This window comes from Leucoraja erinacea, chromosome 2 (assembly GCF_028641065.1).
Source record: "Leucoraja erinacea ecotype New England chromosome 2, Leri_hhj_1, whole genome shotgun sequence".
NCBI lineage: Eukaryota > Metazoa > Chordata > Chondrichthyes > Rajiformes > Rajidae > Leucoraja > Leucoraja erinaceus.
In genome coordinates this window covers 91,792,282-91,817,323 of record NC_073378.1, presented here as the reverse complement: position 1 = coordinate 91,817,323, position 25,042 = coordinate 91,792,282, and the positions used below count along the sequence as shown (strand labels likewise).

General features: G+C 41.2%; 1 protein-coding gene across 1 annotated transcript; it reads right to left on the bottom strand.

Moving 5' to 3' along the window:
* Positions 1–3,127: 3,127 nt before the first annotated feature.
* clxn (calaxin) lies at positions 3,128–18,214 on the bottom strand. The gene is made up of 6 exons (XM_055660921.1): positions 17,950–18,214; positions 12,845–13,000; positions 9,853–9,957; positions 7,577–7,728; positions 5,998–6,102; positions 3,128–4,591 (listed from the first exon to the last, which is right to left on the bottom strand). The coding sequence occupies exons 1-6, from the start codon at positions 18,200–18,202 to the stop codon at positions 4,541–4,543; spliced, it is 822 nt and encodes a 273-aa protein (XP_055516896.1). The 5' UTR covers positions 18,203–18,214; the 3' UTR covers positions 3,128–4,540.
* Positions 18,215–25,042: the final 6,828 nt, after the last annotated feature.

The window sequence follows — 25,042 nt, the reverse complement described above, 5'->3', positions numbered from 1 at the left end:
TAGCACATTTAAAAAACAATTCTCGTTGGCCAAAGTGCTTTACATTTGTTATAAGAATAGTATAAACAGTTGACTGACGACTGACGAATAAATCTATTGTGTGTGACGACATCTAGTGGTCAAGCCACTTATTGCTCGAGCCCTTGTCAGAAGAGCTGGGACTATGACGTGACAGAGTTTTGGAGGGAGTTGGTGATGAGAAAGTCGTCAGTGAACTGGTGTGCCTGATAACAACGGCAGGAACTTTACTTGAGTCTTGCCTAAATGTGCTTGTGTGCAAAACTGTATTTGTTAATAAAGACACTGTTTTGTTCACAACGCTTGGATCTCTACAGTGGCGACACCGACGATCCAAAACGGTTTATTTTGGATTTTTATCATGGACGCAGCCGACAGCCCAGCCCAGCAGAATGCAGTTTCCATTGAACTGCCTGTTTTCTGGACATCACAGCCCCACGTGGTTCGAGTAGGTTGAAGCCCAGTTCCACATTCAGCACATTACAGCCAGGGCTGGATTTAGATAAAGAGAGACCCTAGGCTATTCCATATGTGAGGCCCCACCCAAATGATGAGAGGAAGATGGAAGAGTCCACTAGATTTGCACCGATGTGCTGCCGAGCGTAGCCAATGAGATAAGGGCTGGAAAGCTGCGCTTTTTATTTATTGCCAGTGTTAGTGTCGAGTTATCGGCTTAAAACACTATTATTCTGAAATGGAGGGCAAGGAAAATTACAGAAGTGTTGTTTAGAGACTACAGTACGATGTGACAGAATATGTAAGAAAGGCCTATGACAGTGTAAAAAGTATAATACACCAGGCCCTGAAAGTTCTGGGGTTTTAGAAGCTCTCTGGTGCATTCTGAGCCAAATTTCTTTGCATTTTTGCACCAAATATATGACCAATATTTCAGAAATAATTTTGGTTGAGTCAAGAGTAATGAGTGGCTGGAATGGGATGATTGGGGTCATTGTTGTATTTTTTTTTTAATCAAGAATTTTAGCTGTCCTTGTTTTAATAATCAAGTTGTACTGTAAAATGTTATAAAGGAGAATGCAAACACTGCAAAAAAAATACTGTAAGTTTTTGCAGTAAATAACTTTTTTTAGAAAATGTTTTGTGTGTTGATTTGATTGCCTGTTACTGTTCGACTGTGTTAGTGTGTGCACATTAAAAATATGATGCAAAATGAAAGTTGCAAACTATGAAATACATATTTTTCAGTATTGCTATCAAGGAAAAGAAAGCAGTTTCCAATTGTTTGATATTATTCACATGGAGAAAATATAATTGCTCTAAAACCTACCTTAATTTTGCAATCTCACTAACGATAATCCTGCTTTCCCTCTCTCCCCCCCCCCCCCCCATCTCTCTATCCCCCTTTCCCTCTCGCTCTCCCCCTCCCCTAAATCTCTCCCCCCTCTCTGTCTCAACCCTTTTCCCCCTCTCACATCCCTCCCTCTCTCTCCTTCCCTCTCCTCTCTGCCTCCCACGTAGCGAGGCTCCGACCGCGCCACAGACGCCGCAGCCCCCCACCCGGCTCGGAGAAATGGGCACCCCCGCAAGGCAATGGGAAAAAAAACACCTTGGCCGGAGGCCCCCTAGCTTTTGAGGCCCTAGGCTGAGGGGGGGGGACTGAAGAAATCAGTATTAGTAAATAAATAGTACTTGAAAAATGATGTAGGCTAAGAACTCGGGACTGATAATCAATATTACAGATTTAAGGGAAATGCTCTCGAAATAATATGTGAAAAGCTAGAATCTATTATAAAAGATGCAGTAATTGTACTTGGAATGCATCAGTAGAATTGGGCACAGCGTAGGTTAATGAAAAGGAAGTTATGCTTAATATATCCTGTAGTGTCTTTTGAGGTAGTAACCTAACAAATTAATATGTAGTATAGACACAAGGAATAGTGGAGACAAGGAACTGCTGGAATCTTGAACAAAACACAAGATGAAGGAATTTGGTGGGCCAGGCAGCATCTGTGGAGGGAATATGCAGGCGATGTTACCACATAAGAAATATGTAAAATCAAAACACAATTTAATGCTTTCCTGGACTTGCAGGAAACAGAAGGAATTTTTACCAGGGTGCCAGCCAGTGACTAATGGGGTGCAACAGAGATCATTGCTTCAATCGCAGCTTTTTGCAATGTGTAATTGGATGAGAATACTACAAATAACATCTCCAAGTTTAGAGATGACACAAAGGTATGTGAACAAGGAGCAGGAGGCAAAGAGGTGATTAAGTGATTTAAACTAGTTAGGCAAGTGGGCAAATATGCAATTTAACATGGATAAATATGTGTTGTTCATGATGGTTAAAAATATGGAAAGACAGGTTATAGACTAGGGAAAAAGTATGGCGCAACAACATTTATGTGTCCTTTTCCGCCGATTACTGAAACTTTCAGGTGCACCTAGCATTTGGGAAGGCAAGGAGTGTGCTGGCCTTTATTGCAAAAGGATTTGAATACAGAATTTAAAACGGCTTTTGCAGCTGTGTAGTCTATTGATCTGAGGAAAATATTCCTGCCAAGGAGGGACACGACAAAGGTTTACCAGATGGAATCCTGGATTGGCAAGACTGATCTATGAGGAGAGATTTGCTGATTATGTTCCCTGGACAAAAGAACAAAGAGGATTTCCTCAAAACCACTAAACATTCTAAAAGGAATTTAAACAGACTAGATCCAAGGACAATGTTCCTCGTGACTGGAGAGCGCAGAATCAAACATTACGGCCTCAGGATATGAGTAATGTAATTTTCAGCTAAGATCAAGAAATTTCCCCACCAAGTGATGAACTTGTGGAATTTTGTGTCATAAGACAATCGAAGCCAAGGAGGTACATATATTTCCTAAATGCCAAAAAGATCAAGGTATATGTATATGGAGAAGGTGAAAAGGGGATAGTTGTGGTTGAACTACCATGATTGGTTTAAATGGTGGAACGTACCAGAGAACCAAATGGCAGACTCCTACTTCTTTCTGCTTCTGTAACTAAGCGACAAGTATACCTTAAGAAAAAAGGACTTTAAATATTCCAAAGAATTATTGCATTTGGTTTAAGTAATTTAAATATCCCATGTACCATCCAATAGCAATTAAACATTTCTAGGAAATTAAAGACATAAAGAATATTATGCATTTTCTTTTCTTTATTGATTAAAAATGTGGACTGCAATTAACAAAATTTAGCAAGAACTACCACAAAAGCTTCTAAACTAAATATATTCCTAATTGTTGATAAACTTAAACTGAATGCAAGGCAAAGAGAGATTGCAGGAATTTTCGTCAGAAGTTGTAAGCTTGCAACTACCCGACCATTAGTCTTGGGGTTTTCTAACCAAGAGAGACCTCTGAATGAATTAGAAAAGCAAGGAGGCTACGAATAGCACTTTGTTTCATTTTAATTGTTAAACTGAGACTACAACTGTTCAAGGTATAAACTATGTTATACCCAAAGATGATTCTGCAATGTAAGCAGACTATATAAGTTTGTATCCACTTTGTTGCCCAAGATTAAGCATTCTCAAATCACCATAAAGGAGGTATTTCTCCTCCTTTCGAGTCTCGGAATAATTTAATTAATATGGACTTCCCTCTTCCTCTTTTATTCACAGTAAACGAAAATCATGTTGCCGAATTTATAACTGATTAATGGAAACCATGATGGCAACGTTGAAAATCCCAGTTCCAGCCAGGTAGCTACCACAGCAGTTGCAGAAATAACTGTCATTGTAATACTGCCTTGGTTGGAGGGGTAGAAATAAGACTATTAGGATGAAATTAGCATGTGCAATTAAATCGGTAGCTGCTTTCTTTAGGTGTGAATTCAATTTAAATAAAAGTTTTTGAATGTGCATTTATCCATGTCAACAAAATAAAGCTAATTAAATTAACAGAAACATTAACATTGTTCATTCAATGTATTCAGTTTACACTATCACTTAATTATACATACAATATCAGCAAAAATAAGCATTGGGGAGAGTATACAATGTTGCAGTATGTTGTCTTAATTTTGAATATTTATAAATGTACATTGTTTCTTTAAACGTATAAAAACATACTTCCATCCTTTTTAAAATTGTAAAATAAAATCTAGCAATCAGGAATGTCCTGCAAGTATCGTACAAATTGTCTTATGAAAATAAAATGCTCCTTTCCATCAATGTCACTTGCATTTTACTTCATCAAATTTTTAAAGAAGAAAAATGAATAACAGGCAGCACAAATTTATTTTGCGATCTGGAGTACTTGTTTTAAACCGAACCTTAGGTATTTTTGTAACATTTAGGTTTACAGTAGGTGTTTGCATTTCTGTACCATTCATTTTTCTAATTAATATAAAGGTGAGTGCTGTTATCGTGTTGATATGACAGAAAGAATATTTTCTAAAGTCGATAAGTGGGTAAATCACTTAACTAATACTCAGTGTATCACATTCATTTGGGAATGAGCTACTGATTATGAACGGCGAGTTCATTTAGCCGTTATGAACACCATGGAGAAGCAATCTGACGCATCAATATCAATTAATCATCCTTGGATTTCTTGAAGGCCTGTTCCTCAAAAGCGAGTGCACTCTAAATGAAAAGATAAGTATATTATTGAAAATTGTATTACAAAGATGCAAAAGGATAATGTTTGACAATTCTCCATTTTCATCTCCATAACCTGTTTCAATTACAGTCACAATTTTTATCTATGTAAAGAAATGAATGGCAGATGGTGTCTTTTTTTTGCATTTGTCCTAAACCTCTCTTCCGTTTCCTCTTCCACTCACCTACAACAATATGCAAGAATCTTGTGGACTTGTATCAACAAGGCATTTGAATCTTGGTTACATCTCACTGCCTTGACAAAACCCATTCTTCAGAGAGACACAATCCATGCTCCAATGACTCTATTCCACTAAATAGCTGCTCACCTAATGCGGGATGTCAACCAAAATGTTGACCATTTCTTTGCCACCACTGATATTGCTTTAAATGCTGAGTTCGTCCAGCAGTTTGTTTTTGCAGCAGCTGATCACCTAACTGTGTTGTGTCTTTATTAGTTAATGATTTTCTTCCATACGATACTTGCACCTCTTATTTAGCTACTTTCAAACAGGCCTTTGTCAGACACCCCTGCCCATGCCTCTGTATTTGCATAATGCACCTACAAGGACCTGAATTTGTCATCTTACAAAATTTTAAAGCAAAGAAGCTGCAAAAAACTGAAATACGAACAAAATGCTGAGGATACATGACAAACTAGGCAACGGGTGGAGTAAGAAACAAAGCTAAACTTTCATGTCAATGACTTCCTCTGTTCTGAGTAGAAGTTACTGATCTCAATGTTAACTGTTCGTCCTGCTTCTCCACAGATGCTGCCTGACTTATGGAGTATTTTCAGCATTTTCTGGTTCTATTTTCCAGGATTTTTATTCTTATCTGCAAGTTTCGGCACATTCGAAAACAGTTCTGATTCACGTTACCAATAACACCTTATGTGATTATGAGAAAGGGAACCTGTTTACTATTTACTATTATGTTCTGATAATTTAGTAAATTCCCACAATGTCCATTAATATTGACTTTATATTTAGTCCTGAAAAAACATCCTGTTTGACACATATGACTGTGCTATTAAACTTGTAAATGACCCTACCATCATCTGGCTGGATGGGAGGAAATTGAATCAGCTGCAATAGGTTCTAATCCAACAATCACATTGATACATTTAAAGGATTAATCATTGGTCTGCCTCTATATCTCACATACACAATGAAATACAATGAATATAGTCCAAAAGACATAACAGAATAATGCTGATGTCCCCTGACCACCACTACCTGGTATATGCTGATGCAGGTGTAATAATCACATTACAATTCTTGATTACATTACTATGTTTGACAACATCTGAAAACACATTTGGGAACAGAATGATAATACATCATATGCAACACTCTAAGAAATTAAGAAATGTTAAAATTGGACTTTACCCTTGGATCTGGCAGACAGGGTCCAAAGGCTTCTAATAAGAGGTTATCATCTTTCACTGCCTTCTCAAAGTCTGCATATGCAACTTTGTTATCGCGATCGTGGTCCTAGTAATGAAAAGGGGACAATTTACAACAATATTTCATTACATGGTCTAACATGGAGCAATTGGATAACATACAGTAAATCCCATTTATATTTGCTTTATATACAGCTGCAAATGAGCACCCTCTTTTAACAATAAAAATCATACAAAATATTCTAGGCATCAAATTTTCAACTTAAAAAGGGCATATATGTAGTTATTACAGGAACTGGAATGGTACGTGTCCAACAGTTGAGAGAAAATATTTTAAGGAGGTTTTTCAAAACAAGGAGAATTACAGCACAGGAAGTTCCAGTATAAAGAATAAGATAACTCTGCTACATGCAGCAGTTTGAGAAAATATGACGCAAAATAAAACACCGACACAAGACTGAAGTTGTCAGCACTGAGGAGTGAGCATATAATTAGAAATTGATAAGAGGAAAATGCTGAAATTGCAGTTGCACAGAGTAAATAGTAATAGCAAGATGTAAGAAAAATCAAGAATAGTTTTCACAAAAATATTGATGAAATGCAGTTGAACTGGCAATAAGCCACCCTACAACAATGTTCTTATTTACCTTCCATGAAAATAAAATATTTAAAGCAAAAATGATTGTTTTTAGATTTGTTTAATTTAGCTTTTAATAAAAACCAATCAACTTTGCATTAATGTTTATTAATTTCTGGTGGATAAAAATACTTTCAATCTCAAATTTTGCTTGAGATTTTTATTTGTGCCTGAATACTCACATTAATGTAGCTCACATTGAATTATTTTACCAAATACACCATATCTTCATTTTAACTTTGAAAACATAGTATTAAATCAGCTTGATTAAAAAAAAATCAATTTATGGTCTCCCTTGAAACCTCTCGATCTTTTATATTTACTAGTCTCCAATACAAGATATGACTGGGACAAAAATAATCACTATAGCATCCACAGTGCAATATTTAAAATTTACAAAAAAAATATTTAGTCACATAATAAAATAATAATTGTCGTACAAGTTACCCTAGCTCTTGAAAAGCTTTCTCTCAATAATATGCTTATAATGGCATTACAATTTGAAAGCACTAGAAAATAGCAGAAGTGCAATTAATCGTGGAAATGCTTGGAGACATTTTGAGGTGACAAGGTAATAACAATATATTTTTTAAATATGCACAGAACCATATTCACTTTTCAGTTAAGTGTTAAAAAGGAAATATTACCCATGTTGTTCTAATCTTCAATTGTTTCTTTGAAGCATTTCCTACACTATGGATCAGATTTAGTGAGAAAAGTCACAAAGCGAATGTGCCATTTAAAATGTTTTCAGGTCATCATCATCAGATACCCAGTGTAAGTTTTCTTGTTTTTGGGTAACATTTGTTTTTTGTCTCTAAGGCATGATAAGGCGATATCCATTACACTGACCAAATACAGACCTGAATGGATGTGTATTGCTCACCAGGGAAAAAACATCTTAATTAATAATCAATTTTCTTACCAATTTTTTCAGTGCTATCTCTACCAAGTCTTTTACTCCTTCATCGGGATCTTCTTCTGTTGGCTGTTTGACAAGGCTACTTTTGAGCATATGAAACATCTCCTCCCGTGAAATGAACCCATCTCCATTTAGGTCGAAAACATCAAAGCAGACTGAATCAAAGTAAATAATTAACTTTAATCTCAATTAATTGACATTTAATTATTTACACTTTAAGCTATTAAAAAAAACATCAATAACATAGCATCACAACTATAGTAAACTATCCTGTGTGTTCCTAGGATAGTTACATAACAAGATTTGACACCATCAGCTCAGTTAAAAACATTGTGGCCTGATCGTTTTAGGAACATCTTGAAGAAAAGAACTCCAAATAAATTACCGTATTTCCCGGCATCCAAGACGCTATCTTTTACTCTAAAATAAGACCTACGTCTTGGAGGCCAAAGGTTAGGCCGAGCAATGCCACTCTCGTAACGACTGCTCTGTGAAACCTGCCATGCCTTCGACCCAGGAACTGTGTGAAGTGGGAAGCGGCTGTAAAAGGACAACGCCGCTGGGGGGGGGGAGGGGAGGGGAAGAGTTCCTTTCCACAGCATGTGGGGGGGGGTCTGGCCCAGGTCAGCACAAAGTAGTAAACTTGGCAGGGCCGCCAGGGGTAAAGTTGGGGGGAGGGCAGGAACTTTGAGGAGGTGGTCGGAGATCATGGCAGCAACTCACTCACTCATTCACTGCTGCCGCTGCGCTCCAGGCGAGGAGCCAACTGCAGTATAATGTGGATAAATGTGAGGTTATCCATTTTGGTGGCAAAAATAGGAAAGCAGACTATTATCTAAATGGTGGCCTATTGGGAAAGGGGGAGATGCAGCGAGACCTGGGTGTCATGGTACACCAGTCATTGAAGGTAGGCAGGCAGGTGCAGCAGGCAGTAAAGAAAGCGAATGGTATGTTAGCTTTCATTGCAAAAGGATTTGAGTATAGGAGCAGAGAGGTCTACTGCAGTTGTACAGGTGTTGGTGAGACCACACCTGGAGTATCGCGTACAGTTTTGGTCTCCAAATCTGAGGAAGGACATTATTGCATAGAGGGAGTGCAGAGACGGTTCACCAGACTGATTCCTGGGATGTCAGGACTGTCTTATGAAGAAAGACTGGATAGACTTGGTTTATACTCTCTAGAATTTAGAAGATTGAGAGGGGATCTTATAGAAACTTACAAAATTCTTAAGGGGTTGGACAGGCTAGATGCAGGAAGATTGTTCCCGATGTTAGTGAAGTCCAGGGGTCACAGCTTAAGGATAAAGGGGAAATCCTTTAAAACCGAGATGAGAAGAACTTTTTTCACGCAGAGAGTGGTGAATCTCTGGAACTCTCTGCCACAGAGGGTAGTTGAGGCCAGTTCATTGGCTATATTTAAGAGGAGTTAGATGTGGCCCTTGTGGCTACATCAGGGGGTATGGAGAGAAGGCAGGTACGGGATACTGAGTTGGATGATCGCCATGATCATCAGCGCCAGGCTCGATAATGACTCCTGCAAATTTCTAGGTTTCTAGCTTAGGTGGCTGCGAGCGGTCGCCGGGACCGGACAGCAGAACCGGCCGCCACCTCAGCGCCTTATAGACAATAGGTGCAGGAGTAGGCCATTCGGCCCTTTGAGCCAGCACCGCCATTCAATGTGATCATGTCTTCCCGATCCTCATTAACTCCTTGAAGGAGTTTCACATCTTCCTTTCTACTGACTAAACCAAACCCTTGATCCTGTCCCGCCGGCCTCTTTTCAAAATTTAGCAACTCAAAATGGGGGTGCATCTTCGGCGCAAGTGCGTCTTCATTGCTGGAAAATACGGTAATTCCTAATTGATCGTATTAATTGGACTTTGAAGTAGCATATGGTTATAATCTGCATCCAAAATTCATTCAATAACGGAGCGAGTTGAAGAAGGCTACAGACTACAGGGAATTTAAAAAAAGGATAAGTCGTTTTTAAACAGATACGATGCTTCGCTGGAGCCGATCAGGGTAGGCAAATAATGACCAAATGATGTGTGCCAGAAAGACTTTAAGTTTATCATGGGAGACTGGCCAAGAATGCAATGAAATAGTCTATTGTAAATGATTGCTATCTATTGAAATAGATAGCAATCATGCTACATGTGGCACTGCGGTGATCTCATGATCAAATGTGGTAGCACAGCTGCAAAAGTCTGGTTTACCTACAAAAAGTATCCAGGGAAAAGAATGGTGACTTTATACAAATAAAAATGTAATTATTCCTACACTTCATCTTTTCATCCAAAGTCCCCCGGAGGAATATTGAAAGTCCTTCAATCCATTCTTTCATGTTGACATAGCCATCATTGTCTTTGTCAAATGAGCGAAAAACTGAAAAAAAAATCAAAACTACCATGAAATATTTAAAGTTTACTTATTTACTTATCAAGACATAGAAGGAAGGCATTCAGCCCATCAAGTCCATGCCACTCTTAGAGTAGTCCATCAATTCCATTTTTCCCCCTGTAGCCTTACAACTTATTCTCTTTCTTATGCGCATTAACTTTAGCCAGTATTTAGAATGATTGGATCCATAGCAAAGATTCCACGAGATGCGACAACTATCAAAACAAAATTAACCAGATGTTTATCATAGATTTTTTCTAATTTATGTGTGGAGAATGTTTTATTACACAGAGAGTGGTAGGTGCCTGGAATGCGCTGCCAGGGAGTGTGATGAAACCAGAATAGATAATGGTGTTTAAGGTGTTTAAGAGGCTTTTAGGTAGGTGCATGAATATGTTGGAAATGGAGGGATATGGATTATGTGCGGACAGAAACAACTGCCATAAATTGGTATCATGCTCAGCACAAACATGGGGTGAGCTGAAGGACCTGTTCCTGTGCTGTACTTTTTGATGTACTGTGTTCTAAATGAAACGAAAATATGAGAAATATATTATATTTTCGGAAATATATTTCAGAAAAACAACAGTGAAGTATTGTTTAACTGTTATTCTTTGGATATGAATAGTATGTAAATATTGAAGCTCTTCTGAAAATGTAAATACTCATCTGACATTTACTTAGAGTGTTCTGAAAACATTGTTTGGGTTGTATAAATGCATCCTTGTAATTCATGCCATTTTGTCTAACCTATCAACCAAACAAATAAAACAGCTGCACAAACTAATATCAATATAAACCCCATGGTATTACAAGTATCCAGTTGCCAAATGTCTATGGATGTACAAAACAGTATTTAGTACAAGTTGACCCTAACTTATAGACACCTCAATATGAGGGAGCTCCAATAATAATATTAAATCTAAAAATCTAAAACATGTTTGTTCCTATGAATGGCAAACTAGTTTCTCTTCTCTCTCCAATTTTAGCAATTGTTCTTATCAATCTTTTGTGCAGTTGGTGCCATTCATTACAATACTATGGAGATATGGTTACCTTACTGATTGATTTTTATGTGTTTCCCAACTTACAAATAAAATCAATTTATGGACGTCTGTAAAAATGGAACCCATCCAGGGATGGCCTCTACTGCTTCTTTTATTTGCATTGTAAAAAGAAAAACACTAAACATTAAAAAAGATTTAAATATCTCAACACAGCTCGGGACTGGGTGGGTAGTGCAGTCCAAAGCACCGGTATTCACATTCGTACAAGTATAGTTAATTAGTGATATTAATTTCAGCTAAATTGTTCCTTAATTAGATATTTAGATCTCAGATTAATTCTGCATTTCGTTTTGAGCAGTTCTTTTGATAATTCCACTGAGCTTGACCCATGGTGGCGAGCACGTGCAGAGGCTGATTGGATCCTGACCTTGGGTGCTGTTTGTGTGGAGTTTGCATCATCGCTCTTTACCATGTGGATTTCCCCTGGATGTTCTTGTCTACCATTCTCTCTGCCTTTGTAGCATGTAATGCAATTTAAGGGGTGACATTTTGGCCACTACAATTGCAAGTTCATGTAAGGAGGAATACCTGTACAATGGGTCTGATATTTTGGCCTTGATTGCAAACTTGAACTTTATTTAGTTGTCCACCTGGAGTAAAGATTAACCAGATTAACCATCGGCACTACTTTTGCTATGTACTCAGAATCAAATGGCAAGATAGATGAGATAGATGGTGGTCTTCCTTGGGCAAGTTTACTAAGTGTGACACCCCTACTCAGAATGGAAATGATTGTGCTGGTTATGCTATCTGAGTAAGTTGGCAGGTGGTTGTATACCCAAGGATTTTCTATATGGAGAATTATAGGTGAGAACAAGAACAGAATGTTCTAGACTTCACTACAAAGATTTACATGTCAGATAGGAATGCATTTGGAATGATTCTGGCCAACAGTATCATTCCTCCCTGTTGATCATAATTATTTCACTTGTTCCTGGGATTTGGGTGATATTAATAAAGTTGCATGTAGCCTTTCTTCGAGTATCCTGAAAAAATGATAATGGAGGACACCTCCCTGAACCAATGCAATAACCCTCACCACCGGATAGCTCCAGCAATGGCTGCCTCGCAAACAGGCTATCTGTCCCTTTGTGTCTGTTTTGTATATGTTAAATGTATGTTTTTTTGTGTTCTTCAGCTTGTTTTGTGTGTGGGGGGGGGGGGGGGGGCGATTTTTTCCGTATCGTATCTTCGTCCGCACTGCGGCCTAACATCGTGGAGTTGGCGGTCTTTGCTACAAATCAACTGGGAGCTCCATCGCGGGAGCTCCATCGCGGGAGCCTGCGGGACTTACCATCACGAAGCTCGCAATCTCTGTCGGGGGGGTCGTCTTTGGGGCTCCAACCATGGGAGCCTGTGACACTTTAACACTGCGGAGCCCGCTGTCTCTGGTAGAGTCCGACATCGGGGACTCCAAGCCGCAGGTGTTTCGACCGCCCTGACGCAGGAGTTTCGATCGCCCCGACGCGGGAATTTCAATCGCCCCAAAGCGGGAGTTTCGATCGTCCCAACGGGGCTTTGACCGCGAGCTGCGGATGGACCGATTGTCCTGACCGCGGAAGAATAAAGAGGAAGGAGATTGGACTTTATTGCCTCCATCACAGTGAGGAACGCAGGGGATTCACTGTGGTGGATGTTTATGTTAACTTTTATGTAGTTGTGTGGCTTGTTGCTCTTTTTCAGTATGGCAGACCTGCTTACATATGCAAAAATATATATCCGGTATTACAAATTATCACACATGATCCAGAGATCACCATATCGACAGTTCATGAAAAGTTATGTAAAATAAAAGCAACACTCACCTCTGTCCATGATCATATCATCAGTCATTCCAAATGAGGTATGCAGAACATTTCTAAATTTGTTTCGATCAAGTCCTACTGTAATACGTTGCTCGGGGAAAGTGTCAACAAGGGAACTGAAGACTTTCATCAAACACTGCACCTCATGTCTGTTGACTACAGCAAAGGTACAATAACATGCTTGTTAACATAAAGTACCAAAAAGGGTGGATTTCATACAATATACTGTTGATCTTTGGTACAAAGATTGCAAAAATTAAGAAATATGGAATTAAATGGGAATTACTACTTATTAATCTTTTTCAGTTACTGCACATTATATGTTTTTTTAAAGTCGAGGAGGCATACATCATGGAAACATACCATTCTACAACTGCCAATACCCCTATCATCAAGCACTCATTTACACTAATACTGCACTATTGCCATTTGATTTACTCCCAGTATGCTCACCAGCTCCCCCTAGATTCTACACTCACACGCAAGCATGGGGCTAATTAGGGTGCTCAATTAACCAACACCTGCACATATTTGGAGTATGAGAGGATATAAGAGCACCTGAAGAAAACCCCATGTGCAGTCACTAGAACTTTAAAACTCTACAGACAGCACCAAACATCAGGAATGAACACAGGATGTTGGAACTGTGTGACAGAAGCTTTACTGTTTCACTCCTCAGAACTTCAGTGACAGCACAAAAGCATATCACGTGAATTGTTCTTCAAGGCATCACCTATTCAAAAGCATTACTCTAACTCCATTCATGAAGTAATTGAATCAAACGTTATGATATTACACAGGGAGAGGCAGAGCCTCTTACAAGTAATTCTAAAGCTGAATAACCACTGGAGTTGTTAAATCTTCCTTATTTGAAATAATCTTCAGTGTGATCACCCCCTAAGTATTTATTGTGTTAGCACATGCTAGCAAATTCCTGGTAGACTGTAATTTTATATCCAAAGGTCATATAGTTTAATATAACACTTTCATTTCTCCATTGTATGTAGGGGGAGCTTCATGTTCTTACTCTTCTCCACAAACATTTGAACAACTGTAGACATTGAAACAAGGGAGTGAGGAATACAGAATAAATCAGCAAAGAATAAGAAAACAACAGAATGATAAAGAAAACTGTTACTGAGTTCCACGTGATATTCCTACATTCCATGTGACACCTTTTAATCTACCGAGCTTTTTGTTCAAAGACAATGCTGATGCATTAGCAGCAACGGTGTGCCAGAGGGGTCAGAAGCAGTTGTTTGTCATTAATAGAAACAACTGGTTGAGAATGTACATGGCATGATTAGTAAATTTGTGGATGAAACCAAAACTGGTGGTAGAGTTGACAGTGAAGAAGTTGTGTAAAATTACAACAAGATCTAAATCAACTGGGAAAGTGGGCAAAGAAATAATAAATGGAAATTAACTCAGAAAAGTGTGAAGTTTTGGGGTTAAGCTCGGCCAGAACACACACAGTGAATGGCAGGGTCATGAAAAGTGTTGTAGAACAGAGAGACACCGAAGGGTACAAACACATTGTTCGCTTAAAGTGGCGACACAGGTAGATAGGGTGGTGAAGAAACCATTTGCCATGCTTGCCGTCATCAGTCGGAGCACAATACAAAAATTGAGATGCCCTGTTAACGCTAGACTAGATGTTGGTGAGACCACATCTGGAATACTGTGTGCAATTCTGGTTGCCTACCTATAGGAAGGATGTTATGCTGGGAAGGATGCAGAAAATATTCACAAGAATATTGCTGAGACTGGAGGCCTTGAGTTATTATGGGAGATTGGATCATCTGGGGCTGTTGTCTTGGAGCAAAGGAGGGTGAAGGGTGAGCTAATCGAGGTCCATAAAATCAGGAGGGGTTCAGATACAAAGGATGCTCGCAGTCTTTTTTCCCAGGAAGTCTAAAACTAGAGGAATAGACTTGTGAGGAGGGAAATATTTAAAGGGTAAAAGTTTTCACAAAGAGGGCAGAGAGTATGTGGAACGGGCTGTCAGAGGAAGTAGTAGAGGCAGGTACAATTCTGTTTAAAAGATATTTGGACTGCTAAATGGTTAGGAAAGATTTAGAGGGATATGCATTTGCCAAATGCAGGCAAATCGGGCTACCTCAGGTTGGCACCTTGGTCTGCATAGATGAGTATGGTCAAAGGGCCTGTTTAGTGCTGTATAACTGTGACTGTGACTCTAAAAAATTGTAGATGCTTAAAATCCAAAACAAAAATAGAAAATGTTGGAGGAACTCAGCAGGTCACGCAGCATCAATGGATAGAGAAGCAGAATTAGCATTACAGGTCTATGAATTCATCAGAACTAGAAAAGTGAAAAAAAAAACAACCATAAACCACTTAGAGCAAATAAGGTAAAAAGAGACGTCAGAGAAAGGAACAGAACTGTTTCAAGTTGGACATTTTTGAAAGAGAGTGACAGTGAATTGATCAGCAATTGGAGCAAAAACCTGCAGCCTCTGGAAATCCAAAACAAATATAGGGCATTTGTAACTTACAAATCTAATTGAATTTTTTTTGAAGAAGTAACCAAAATGGTTGATGAGGGTGAGGCAGTAAATGTTATCTATATGGACTTTAGGAAGGCTAGGACTTTAGAAACATTGTGGTATAAATGCCCCCATTCCGCATCAATGGTGCCAAAGTGGAAATGGTTGAATACTTCAAGTTACTTTGCATTAATTTACCAACAATTTGTCATGGACCAAGTACATTGATCCAACTGGCAAGAAGGCACACCAGTGCCTACTTTCTCAGGAAACGGAAGAAATTTGTCATGACTCCAATAACTCGTACAAACTTCTGCAGATGCACCATAGAAAGCATAGCATCGGGTTGCCTTACAACTTGGTGTGGGTAGACAAAAGTGCGGGAGAAACTCAGCGGGTGCAGCAGCATCTATGGAGCGAAGGAAATAAGCAACGTTTCGGGCCGAAACCCTTCTTCAGTCTGAAGAAAGGTTTCGGCCCGAAACGTTGCCTATTTCCTTCGCTCCATAGATGCTGTCGCACCCGCTGAGTTTCTCCAGCACTTTTGTCTACCTTCGATTTTCCAACATCTGCAGTTCCTTCTTAAACAACTTGGTGTGGGAGTAGCTTTGTCCAAGACTGCAAAATTGCAAAGAGTTGTAGATGTACTTCAGTCCATCAGACGGATCAAAGTTTCCACCTTTGACTTCATCTACATTTCATGCTGCCCTGGAAAAGCAGCCTACATAACCAAAGACCCTCCCCAGTCATTCCTTCTTCTCTCTGAACCTGTCCGGCAGAAGGTACAGAAGCTTGAAGCGCAACCACCAGGCTCAGGAACAGCTTCTTCCCCTCTGTCATCATGCTTCTGAACAATCCTTCCATAAGTTAGGGCACTGTCTGATTCTCCTCTACCCCATTGTGAACATTGAACTTTATCTATGGGACTGATGCGCTACAATGGTGGGAACTATATTCTGCACTGTATCTCCCCCTTTGCTCTTGTACTTGAGTTTGCCTTGATTGTATTTATGACTCATATAAACATGGAACATAGAGGAGTATAGCACAGGAATGGGTCCTTCCCCCCACAATCTTTGTGCTGAGCATGATGCCGTTAAACTGATCTTATCTGCCTGCGTATGATCCATATTCCTTTATTCCCTGCACTTCCATGTGCCTATCTACATTTTTTTTAATGCAACTACAATATCTGCCTCTTACAACCACCTCTGACAATGTGTTACAGACCTACACTTCTCTCTGCTTGCCCCACACATCTCAATTAAATTTCCCCTCCCACCTTATGCCCTCTGATGTTGGACTTCCACCCTGGTGTATCTGATCTGGAACAGCAAGCAAACCAAAGCTTTTTGCTGTACCTTAGTACATGTGACCATCATAAACCTAAATCTTTATTCCTTGAGGCGGAGGTGGCCGAGGGGTGATCTTATAGAGATATATAAAATGATGAGGAGAATAGATGGGATTAATGCACAGTCTTTTATACAGAGTGGGGGAATCAAAAAGCAGAGAACATAGAGATAATTCCTTCTCTCCATAGATGCTGCCTCACCCGCTGAGTTTCTCCAGTATTTTCTATCTACCAGAAACGTTGTGAGCGGAAATAAATTAATAGGATTCTGAGGTGCAAATTTTTCACACATATTTTGGTGGGGTATGGAACAAGCTGCCAAGGGAGGTAAATGAGACAGGTACTATAACAACATTTAAAAGACTTTTGGACAGGTACATGGATAGGACATAATTAGAGGGATGGGGGGCAATTGCAGGCAAAGGGGCTAGCATAGATGGGGCATCTTGTTTGGCATGGACAAGTTGGGCTGAAGGGCATCTTTCCATCCTGTATGTTTCTGTTGGAGCAAAAAAAACATACTGCTCAGGAACTCAGCAAGTCAATCAGCATCTGTGCAGGGAAATGGACAGTCAATATTTTGGATGGTGACCCTTCCTGTGAACTGAGAGGGAAAATAGCCAGTATAAAGTGAAGGGGGTGCAAGAGCTGGCATGGGCAAAAAGGATCCAGATGAGGAGTGGATTGGCAGATGGCCCCGTAGTCTTCAACCTAACGGCATGAACACTGAATTCTGTAATTTCAGGTAACCAGCTCTCCTCGGTCGCTCTATTCATAAAGATCCTACCACACATATCCTTCTTTCTCACAACCTTTTCTCATCTACCTTTTTTTCACCCACTCCACCTGTGGAGGAGGTTGGGAAGAAGCTACTCTGCTCGTGTTTCTTCTGTACCTTGCCTCTTCTATCGCCAAAAGACATACTCATACCTACTGCGTTCTGTATTAACTCAGCGGGACAGGTTCTCCAGAGATGTTGTCTGACCCGCGGGGTTCGCCAGCTTTTTGTGTCTATCTTTGGTTTAAACCAGCATCTGTAGTTCCTTCCTACGCGTTCTGCATTAAACAACTTTACAAGGAGGAGGATAGGGTGGGGTGATAAATGTTAGGGATTGTAAATCCTCCTCCAGCCACTGATTGCCAGAGAGATGGTGAGGAGGAAATTGTGAATCTGGTCAATGCATCAGCCTGCAGTCAGCAAGAGCGACACAGCTCCCAGGCTGCGGTTACATCTGTTCACTTACATCGCTTGGTGAGCTTGCACAGAGCATCGGCCAGTAACTGGTACTGCTTCCTGCTCATGTCTAAGGGCCGTATCCGCGACATAGGTGCTGCTGTTTGGCCGCCGGTCCCGCTGCCCGCTGCCCGCTTGCTCCCGCCGCCGTCTGTGACCAAGGCCCGCGGTGACCATGGCAACGCCAAGCCACCGCGCCGCGAACTGACGCAGCCGCGAATGGGCGGGGCGAGGCTGCGCCTGGTTTCACCGCAGCGTTGCATCCAAAGATCCTATAGCTATCTGCACAGGATCTTTGCTTGCATCGGCTGCATGGGGCAGTGGCGCATCTGCTGCATGGAGCAGCGGTGCATCTGCTGCATGGAGCAGCGTTACATCTGCTGCATGGAGCAGCGGCGCATCTGCTGCATGGAGCAGCGGTGCATCTGCTGCATGGAGCAGCGGTGCATCTGCTGCATGGAGCAGGTTGCACCGGCTGCATGGGGCAGCGGCGCATCTGCGGCATGGAGCAGCGTTGCATCGGCTGCATGGGGCAGCGTTACATCTGCTGCATGGAGCAGCGGTACATCTGCTGCATGGAGCAGCGGTGCATCTGCTGCATGGAGCAGGTTGCACCGGCTGCATGGGGCAGCGTTACATCTGCTGCATGGAGCAGCGGTACATCTGCTGCATGGGGCAGCGGCGCATCTGCGGCATGGAGCAGCGTTGCATCGGCTGCATGGGGCAGCGGCGCATCTGCTGCATGGAGCAGTGGCGCATCGGCTGCATGGGGTAGCGGGGCATCGGCTGCATCGGCTGCGGGACATCGGCTGCACGGGACAAAGGTTGCGTGGGCAGCGGCGCATAGTGCAGGGGTAAGTCGTTCGGCCCTTCAAGCCAGCACCGCCATTCAATATGATCATGGATGACCATCTAAAATCAGTACCCCGTTCCTGCTTTTCCCCCCATATCCCTTGATTCCTTTAGTCCTAAGAGCTAAATCTAACTCCCTCTTGAAAACATCCAGTGAATTGGCCTCCACTGCCTTATGTGGCAGAGAATTCCACAGATTCACAACTCTCTGGAAGAATTTTTTTCCCCTCATCTTAGTCCTAAATGGTCTACCCCTTATTCTTAAACCGTGACCCCCTGGTTCTGAACTCCCCCAACAGCGGGAGCATTTTTCCTGTATCTATTGGATTGCCTGTCAGATCCCTTAAGAATTTTGTATGTTTCTATAAGATATCCTCTCATCCTTCTAAATTCCAGTGAACACAAGCCCAGACAACCCATTCTTTCATCATATGTCAGTCGAAATGTTTGGTGTTTTATTGTTTTATGCTTCGGAGCGTATAACTGGTATCCCAGTGTCTTAAACTAACTGCTATGTTCAGTAGACATAATATTGCGTAAAGCAATATTATACCTGCTAAATATAGCAGTTAGTTTGAAACACTGGTGTAATAGTTATACGCTCATAGCAGTTATTGGTGTGCCTGGTAAGAACTTTGGCAAACAAACTTTTACAGTATTCTGTGAGATATTTGGATTTGTTCACTACTTGCGGTATGGTAATGTAACTTTATCAATGGCAGTATGTAGGACATCGGCAGGTCGCTTTTTTTTAACAGCTGAAAATAAACAAACTGTTAAAACAGACTCTCATTCTTGCTCTCGCTCTCGCTACTGCCGTTGCAGTGTCAACCCTTGTGGGTCCATCATATAACCATATAACAATTACAGCACGGAAACAGGCCATCTCGGCCCTACAAGTCCATGCCGAACAAATTTTTTTCCCCTTAGTCCCACCTGCCTACACTCGTACCATAACCCTCCATTCCCTTCTCATCCATATGCCTATCCAATTTATTTTTAAATGATACCAATGAACCTGCCTCCACCACTTCCACTGGGAGCTCATTCCACACCGCTACCACTCTCTGCGTAAAGAAGGTCCCCCTCATATTACCCCTAAACTTCTGTCCCTTAATTCTGAAGTCATGTCCTCTTGTTTGAATCTTCCCTATTCTCAAAGGGAAAAGCTTGTCCACATCAACTCTGTCTATCCCTCTCATCGTTTTAAAGACCTCTATCAGGTCCCCCCTTAACCTTCTGCGCTCCAGAGAATAAAGACCTAACTTATTCAACCTATCTCTGTAACTTAGTTGTTGAAACCCAGGCAACATTCTAGTAAATCTCCTCTGTACTCTCTCTATTTTGTTGACATCCTTCCTATAATTTGGCGACCAAAATTGTACCCCATACTCCAGATTTGGTCTCACCAATGCCTTGTACAATTTTAACATTACATCCCAGCTTCTATACTCAATGCTCTGATTTATAAAGGCTAGCATACCAAAAGCTTTCTTTACCACCCTATCTATATGAGATTCCACCTTCAAGGAACTATGCACGGTTATACCCAGATCCCTCTGTTCAACTGTATTCTTCAATTCCCTACCATTTACCATGTACGTCCTATTTTGATTTGTCCTGCCAAGGTGTAGCACCTCACATTTATCAGCATTAAACTCCATCTGCCATCTTTCAGCCCATTTTTCCAAATGGCCTAAATCACTCTGTAGACTTTGGAAATCCTCTTCATTATCCACAACACCCCCTATCTTGGTATCATCTGCATACTTACTAATCCAATTTACCACACCTTCATCCAGATCATTGATGTACATGACAAACAACAAAGGACCCAACACAGATCCCTGAGGCACCCCACTAGTCACCTGCCTCCAACCCGATAAACAGCCATCCACCATTTACATGCTGCTGGAAATTAAATCTCACCCCACACTCCTCCACTCTCTCTCACACTCCTAATGAATAGCTACCCGCTACAATAGGCGTAATGTAGCAATGTTACAAAATTTTGAGATTTTAAAAATCAAGTCTGTAATTTATCCCATCAGATAAAGCATAAAAAGAAGTTTAATTTGACACCTAATTCACTTTCATATCTTCAGTATTAAGAAAGTCATGGCCATTTTCATACTCGGAAATAAGCATCTTGTTCCCTATTGTTTTTCCATTGACTGAACTCAAAAACTGTGATCGAGGACAGTCAAAAGCCTATAACTTTATTAAAAATTAAGAGAACTGAAATACATTTTCAGTTATTATTGATTGAAGCATTCTGAAACAAATATGAAACAATCTTACTTAGATGACTTGAAATTAAAGCATATAATTAGTTAGTTACCTAATTGTAGCTAATTATAAAATTCAATTATTAGATCTAAACATCTATCAATTTCTTAAGAATAGATTAACATTTTTAAATAGCCTAAGTGTCCAAATAACATTCACACAAGAATTCACAATAAAACATGTTTTTTAAATCTCATTGTCATGGATTTATAGGCCAAATGGAAGGAATTTAATGTTTAATACCTGTAAATTAATGGCCATTTAAATCATCTTGCGAGTGTGTTTTTCTGGAACGCGACCATTTAGAATGTTGCGGTTGCAGTGATTTAGACCCCCATATCGGCATGCCAGTTTGTATGGGGACTAAATCACCGTTTCACAACTTAAAATGTGAACTAAAGGCATCTTAAGAAACACTTTTATACATAAAAAGAAACAACTGTCTTTTACCTGTCACCTACATGAAATCCGTTCCCGTTGTCGGCGTTGACGGCTTTAGAAGCTGGTTTTAAAATGACTCCAGCGCTGAAATTGTCGGGTGATTTAAAAAAAAAAGACACAGAACGGCCGTCGGAATAATTCTTCAGCAAAAGCTTGCACTCTGACAAAATATAATCCAGGACAAGGTAAGAGAAAATCGTGTTTTAATCCTGTCCCTCACCCCCTCAAACGCGCCAAAATCGTGCACACGGCCAGTGGCAGAACTGCAGCGCTGCTGAAGGTAAGTATTGTAACATACCTACGGAATGGTCCTTTCTTTCGTTAATCCTGCCCGCAGTCTCTGATGGGGCCGGTTTCACAAACTTAACCGAGACCGTCCGCATTTAACCAGGGCTCTGGGAACTCGACATCCGATGGGGACGAGGAGGGTTCCAGAGGGAAGGCAGGGAGAACTTAAAATCCGGCAGCACAATGGCTCTGTTAACGGATTCATTCCCCAGTGAGTTCAGTTCGGAAAGAACACACGCCGGTAGATCTGTGGCCACTGGTTCAGGAGATTGATCCAATTATTGACCAACAGGCAGTGGAATCCGTCTGTAACAGACTCCACCGTGAGATGCGTCCACAGGTGCGGGTGTTCACTCTGATCAGGCACAGTGAACTCCACAATGTAAAACCATTCCAGTCAAAACCATCCCGGAGAGCTGCCTTGGCCAAGCACTGGGCCAACTCTGGGCAAAGTCCCACTGAAGGCAAGAACAATATTCTAGTCACTAAAAAAATGCGCCTGTGGGCAGGATGTTTCAGGTTATGGGCCGGTTCCAACCCGTTGGCCATAGGTTACCGACCCTTGCCTTAACGGTACATTCTCACCGCCTGTAGGTAAAGCATCAGCTCACATCACACTGAAAACACGTAATATTTTCTTATTCCAGTAGCAAACACATTAAGGATTAAATGAAAATAATAAATTCTTTAACTTTTTGTATATCTCAAAATTGCAAATTAATGAATAGAACTGGGACTGTGTAAGTAGTGTGTGAACAGCAGAACGAGAAAGGAAGCTATTGAGTTGACAGAATTCTAGATTAATTAATTGGTAGATTAGTTTATACAGCGCTGTGTTTGCTTTTTTTTCCCCGAATGACCTTTGACAAATTCCATGATTCCTTGTATTTATCGGAATACCGAACTCGCTTATTTGCTCGTCTAAATTGTTAATGTATATTGTAAATAACTGGGGTCCTAGCACCAAGCCTTGCTGCACCCCACTAGTCACTGCCTGTCATTCTGAAAAGGACCCGTTAATTCCTACTCTTTGCTTCCTGCCTGCCAAACAGTTCTCTATCCATATCAATACCCTACCCCCAATTAATGTGCTCTAATTTTGCACACTAATCTCTTGTGTACAACCTTGTCAAAGGCTTTTTGAAAGTCCAGATACACCACATCCACTGGCTCCCCCTTATCCATTCTACTTGTTTCATCCTCAAAAATTCCAGAAGATTAGTCAAGTTCATAATGCTGACTTCGACCAATCCTGCCACTGCTTTCCAAATGCGCTGCTATGGCATCTTTAAAAATCAACTCAAGCATCTCCCCAAGTTCAAGTTCACATTTATTGTCACATGCTCCAATGACCTTTGACATTGAAATTTTAGTTACCATACAGCCATACGAATAAAAAAAACATAATACACAATAACGTTTAACATAAGCATCCACCACAGCGGAATCAACGTTTCTCACTGTGATGGAAGTCAATAAAGTTCAGTCATCTTACTCTTTGTTCCCCATTACTGATGTAAGGCTAACTGGTCTATAATTCCCCGTTTTCTCTCCCTCCTTCCTTAAAAAAAGTAGTGTTACATTGGCTACCCTCCAGTCCACAGGAACTGATCCATAGTCGAGAGAACATTGGAAAATGATCACCAATGCATCCACATTTGGAGTGTGGGAGGAGGGGGTGCAGCAATGGCAGCAGCCCTGTGAGCAGTGTGTTAGTTTTTTTAACTTTTTTTTTTTTTTTAGTATGTTTTAAAGTATGTTTTTAATGTTTCTTTGTGTGTCTTGTGTGGGGGGGGTGAGGGGGAAACCGTTTTGGCCGCCTCCTCCATGGAGAGACAACTTTTTCCAGGTCGCCTCCCCCGTGGCCTAAAGCAAGGATCGGCGCGGCCTTTCCCGGAGACGAGCCCGGGGCTTCAGCGGTGGGCGCAGCGTGGACTCTCGGCGTGGAGCGGGTGAGCCCTCGCTGGAGGGGATCGCTCCGTTTCACTGGCCCGGGGCAGCCGGCAGCCTGAAGCCCCTCGCGGTCTGCACAGCTCCAGCTGGCGCGGCGTCTACAGCCTGGGATCCCTCATGGGGGACCCGGGGGAAGAAGAAGCCATCATTGCCAGCCCGCGGCCAACTTCTACTGTGGGCGCGGTGGCGACTTACCATCACCCCTGGAGGGGAGCTTCGACCGCCGGCCCTGCGGTCTGCGGTGCTTCTGTCTGCGGCGGGAACTTTAAACTTTAAATCTCGACCGCCGGCCTGCGGCCTACACCAACTTAAAGCCGCGGTCTCCGGTGGGGAAGAGCCGATCCTGGACTTACCTGGACTTGTACCATGTCCTTTTACCATCTGGACGCCCACAGCAACGGCTGCAGAGGGTTGAGGTCTTCCTCCACGGGGGAAAATGGAGGAAGACTGGCCAAATTGTGTGCCTTCCACCACAGTGATGAATGCTGTGGTGGATATTTATGTTAAATTTTTATTGTGTTTTTGTGTGTGTTCTTTATCATTGTACCACTGCTGACATATTCATTTCACTTACACTTTATGTGCAATGTGACAAATAAACCGTATTGTATTGTATTGATTTCTAGGGCCACCACGTTGTGTACACTGGAATGCAGACCATCAGGCCCTGGGGATTTATCTGCCTTCAGTCCCAATAGTTTACCTAACACCATTTCCTGACTAATGTGGATTCCCTTCAGTTCCTCCCTCCCACTAGATCCTCAGTCCCCTTGTATTTCTGGGAGATTGTTTGTGTCTTCCATTGTGAAGACGGAACCAAAGTACTCGTTTGTTCTTGTTTCCCTGTTGTAATACACATATTTTCATGAGTTCTGCATATTTATTGATTCAAAGCATGTGGGATGAGTGCAGGAAAATAGTGGTGAGGTCAGAGATCATCCATTTTCTTAATGAATGGTGATGCAGTTATGAAGGGCCATTAATCTATTCCTGCTCCTGTGTCTTATCATCTTGAATCATTGCTAAAAAACAGCTAAAAAATGGAAATTCCCTCAGACCTGCTCTTCCTCCTACCTACCAAGAACAAAGCAAGAGTAATTTGACAGAATTCCCAACCCATATATTCTTTTAAAGTTTGTTGATTTAAAAAATATATATTAAATGATAGGAAAAATAAAAATTGCGAGGTGGAAAATCACTTGTCTGAACATCTAGATAGAGCTCTAGGGGCTAGCGGAATCAAGGGATATGGGGAGAAGGCAGGTTACTGATTGTGGATG

Coding starts and splice junctions, on each gene's coding strand:
- clxn (XM_055660921.1), bottom strand. CDS start 18,202: ATGCAACGCTGCGGTGAAACCAGGCGCAGCCTCGCCCCGCCCATTCGC. Junction 9,958..12,844: donor TGATATGATCATGGACAGAG/GTGAGTGTTGCT, acceptor TTTTTTTTTCAG/TTTTTCGCTCATTTGACAAA. Junction 6,103..7,576: donor AGATAGCACTGAAAAAATTG/GTAAGAAAATTG, acceptor TTTCATTACTAG/GACCACGATCGCGATAACAA.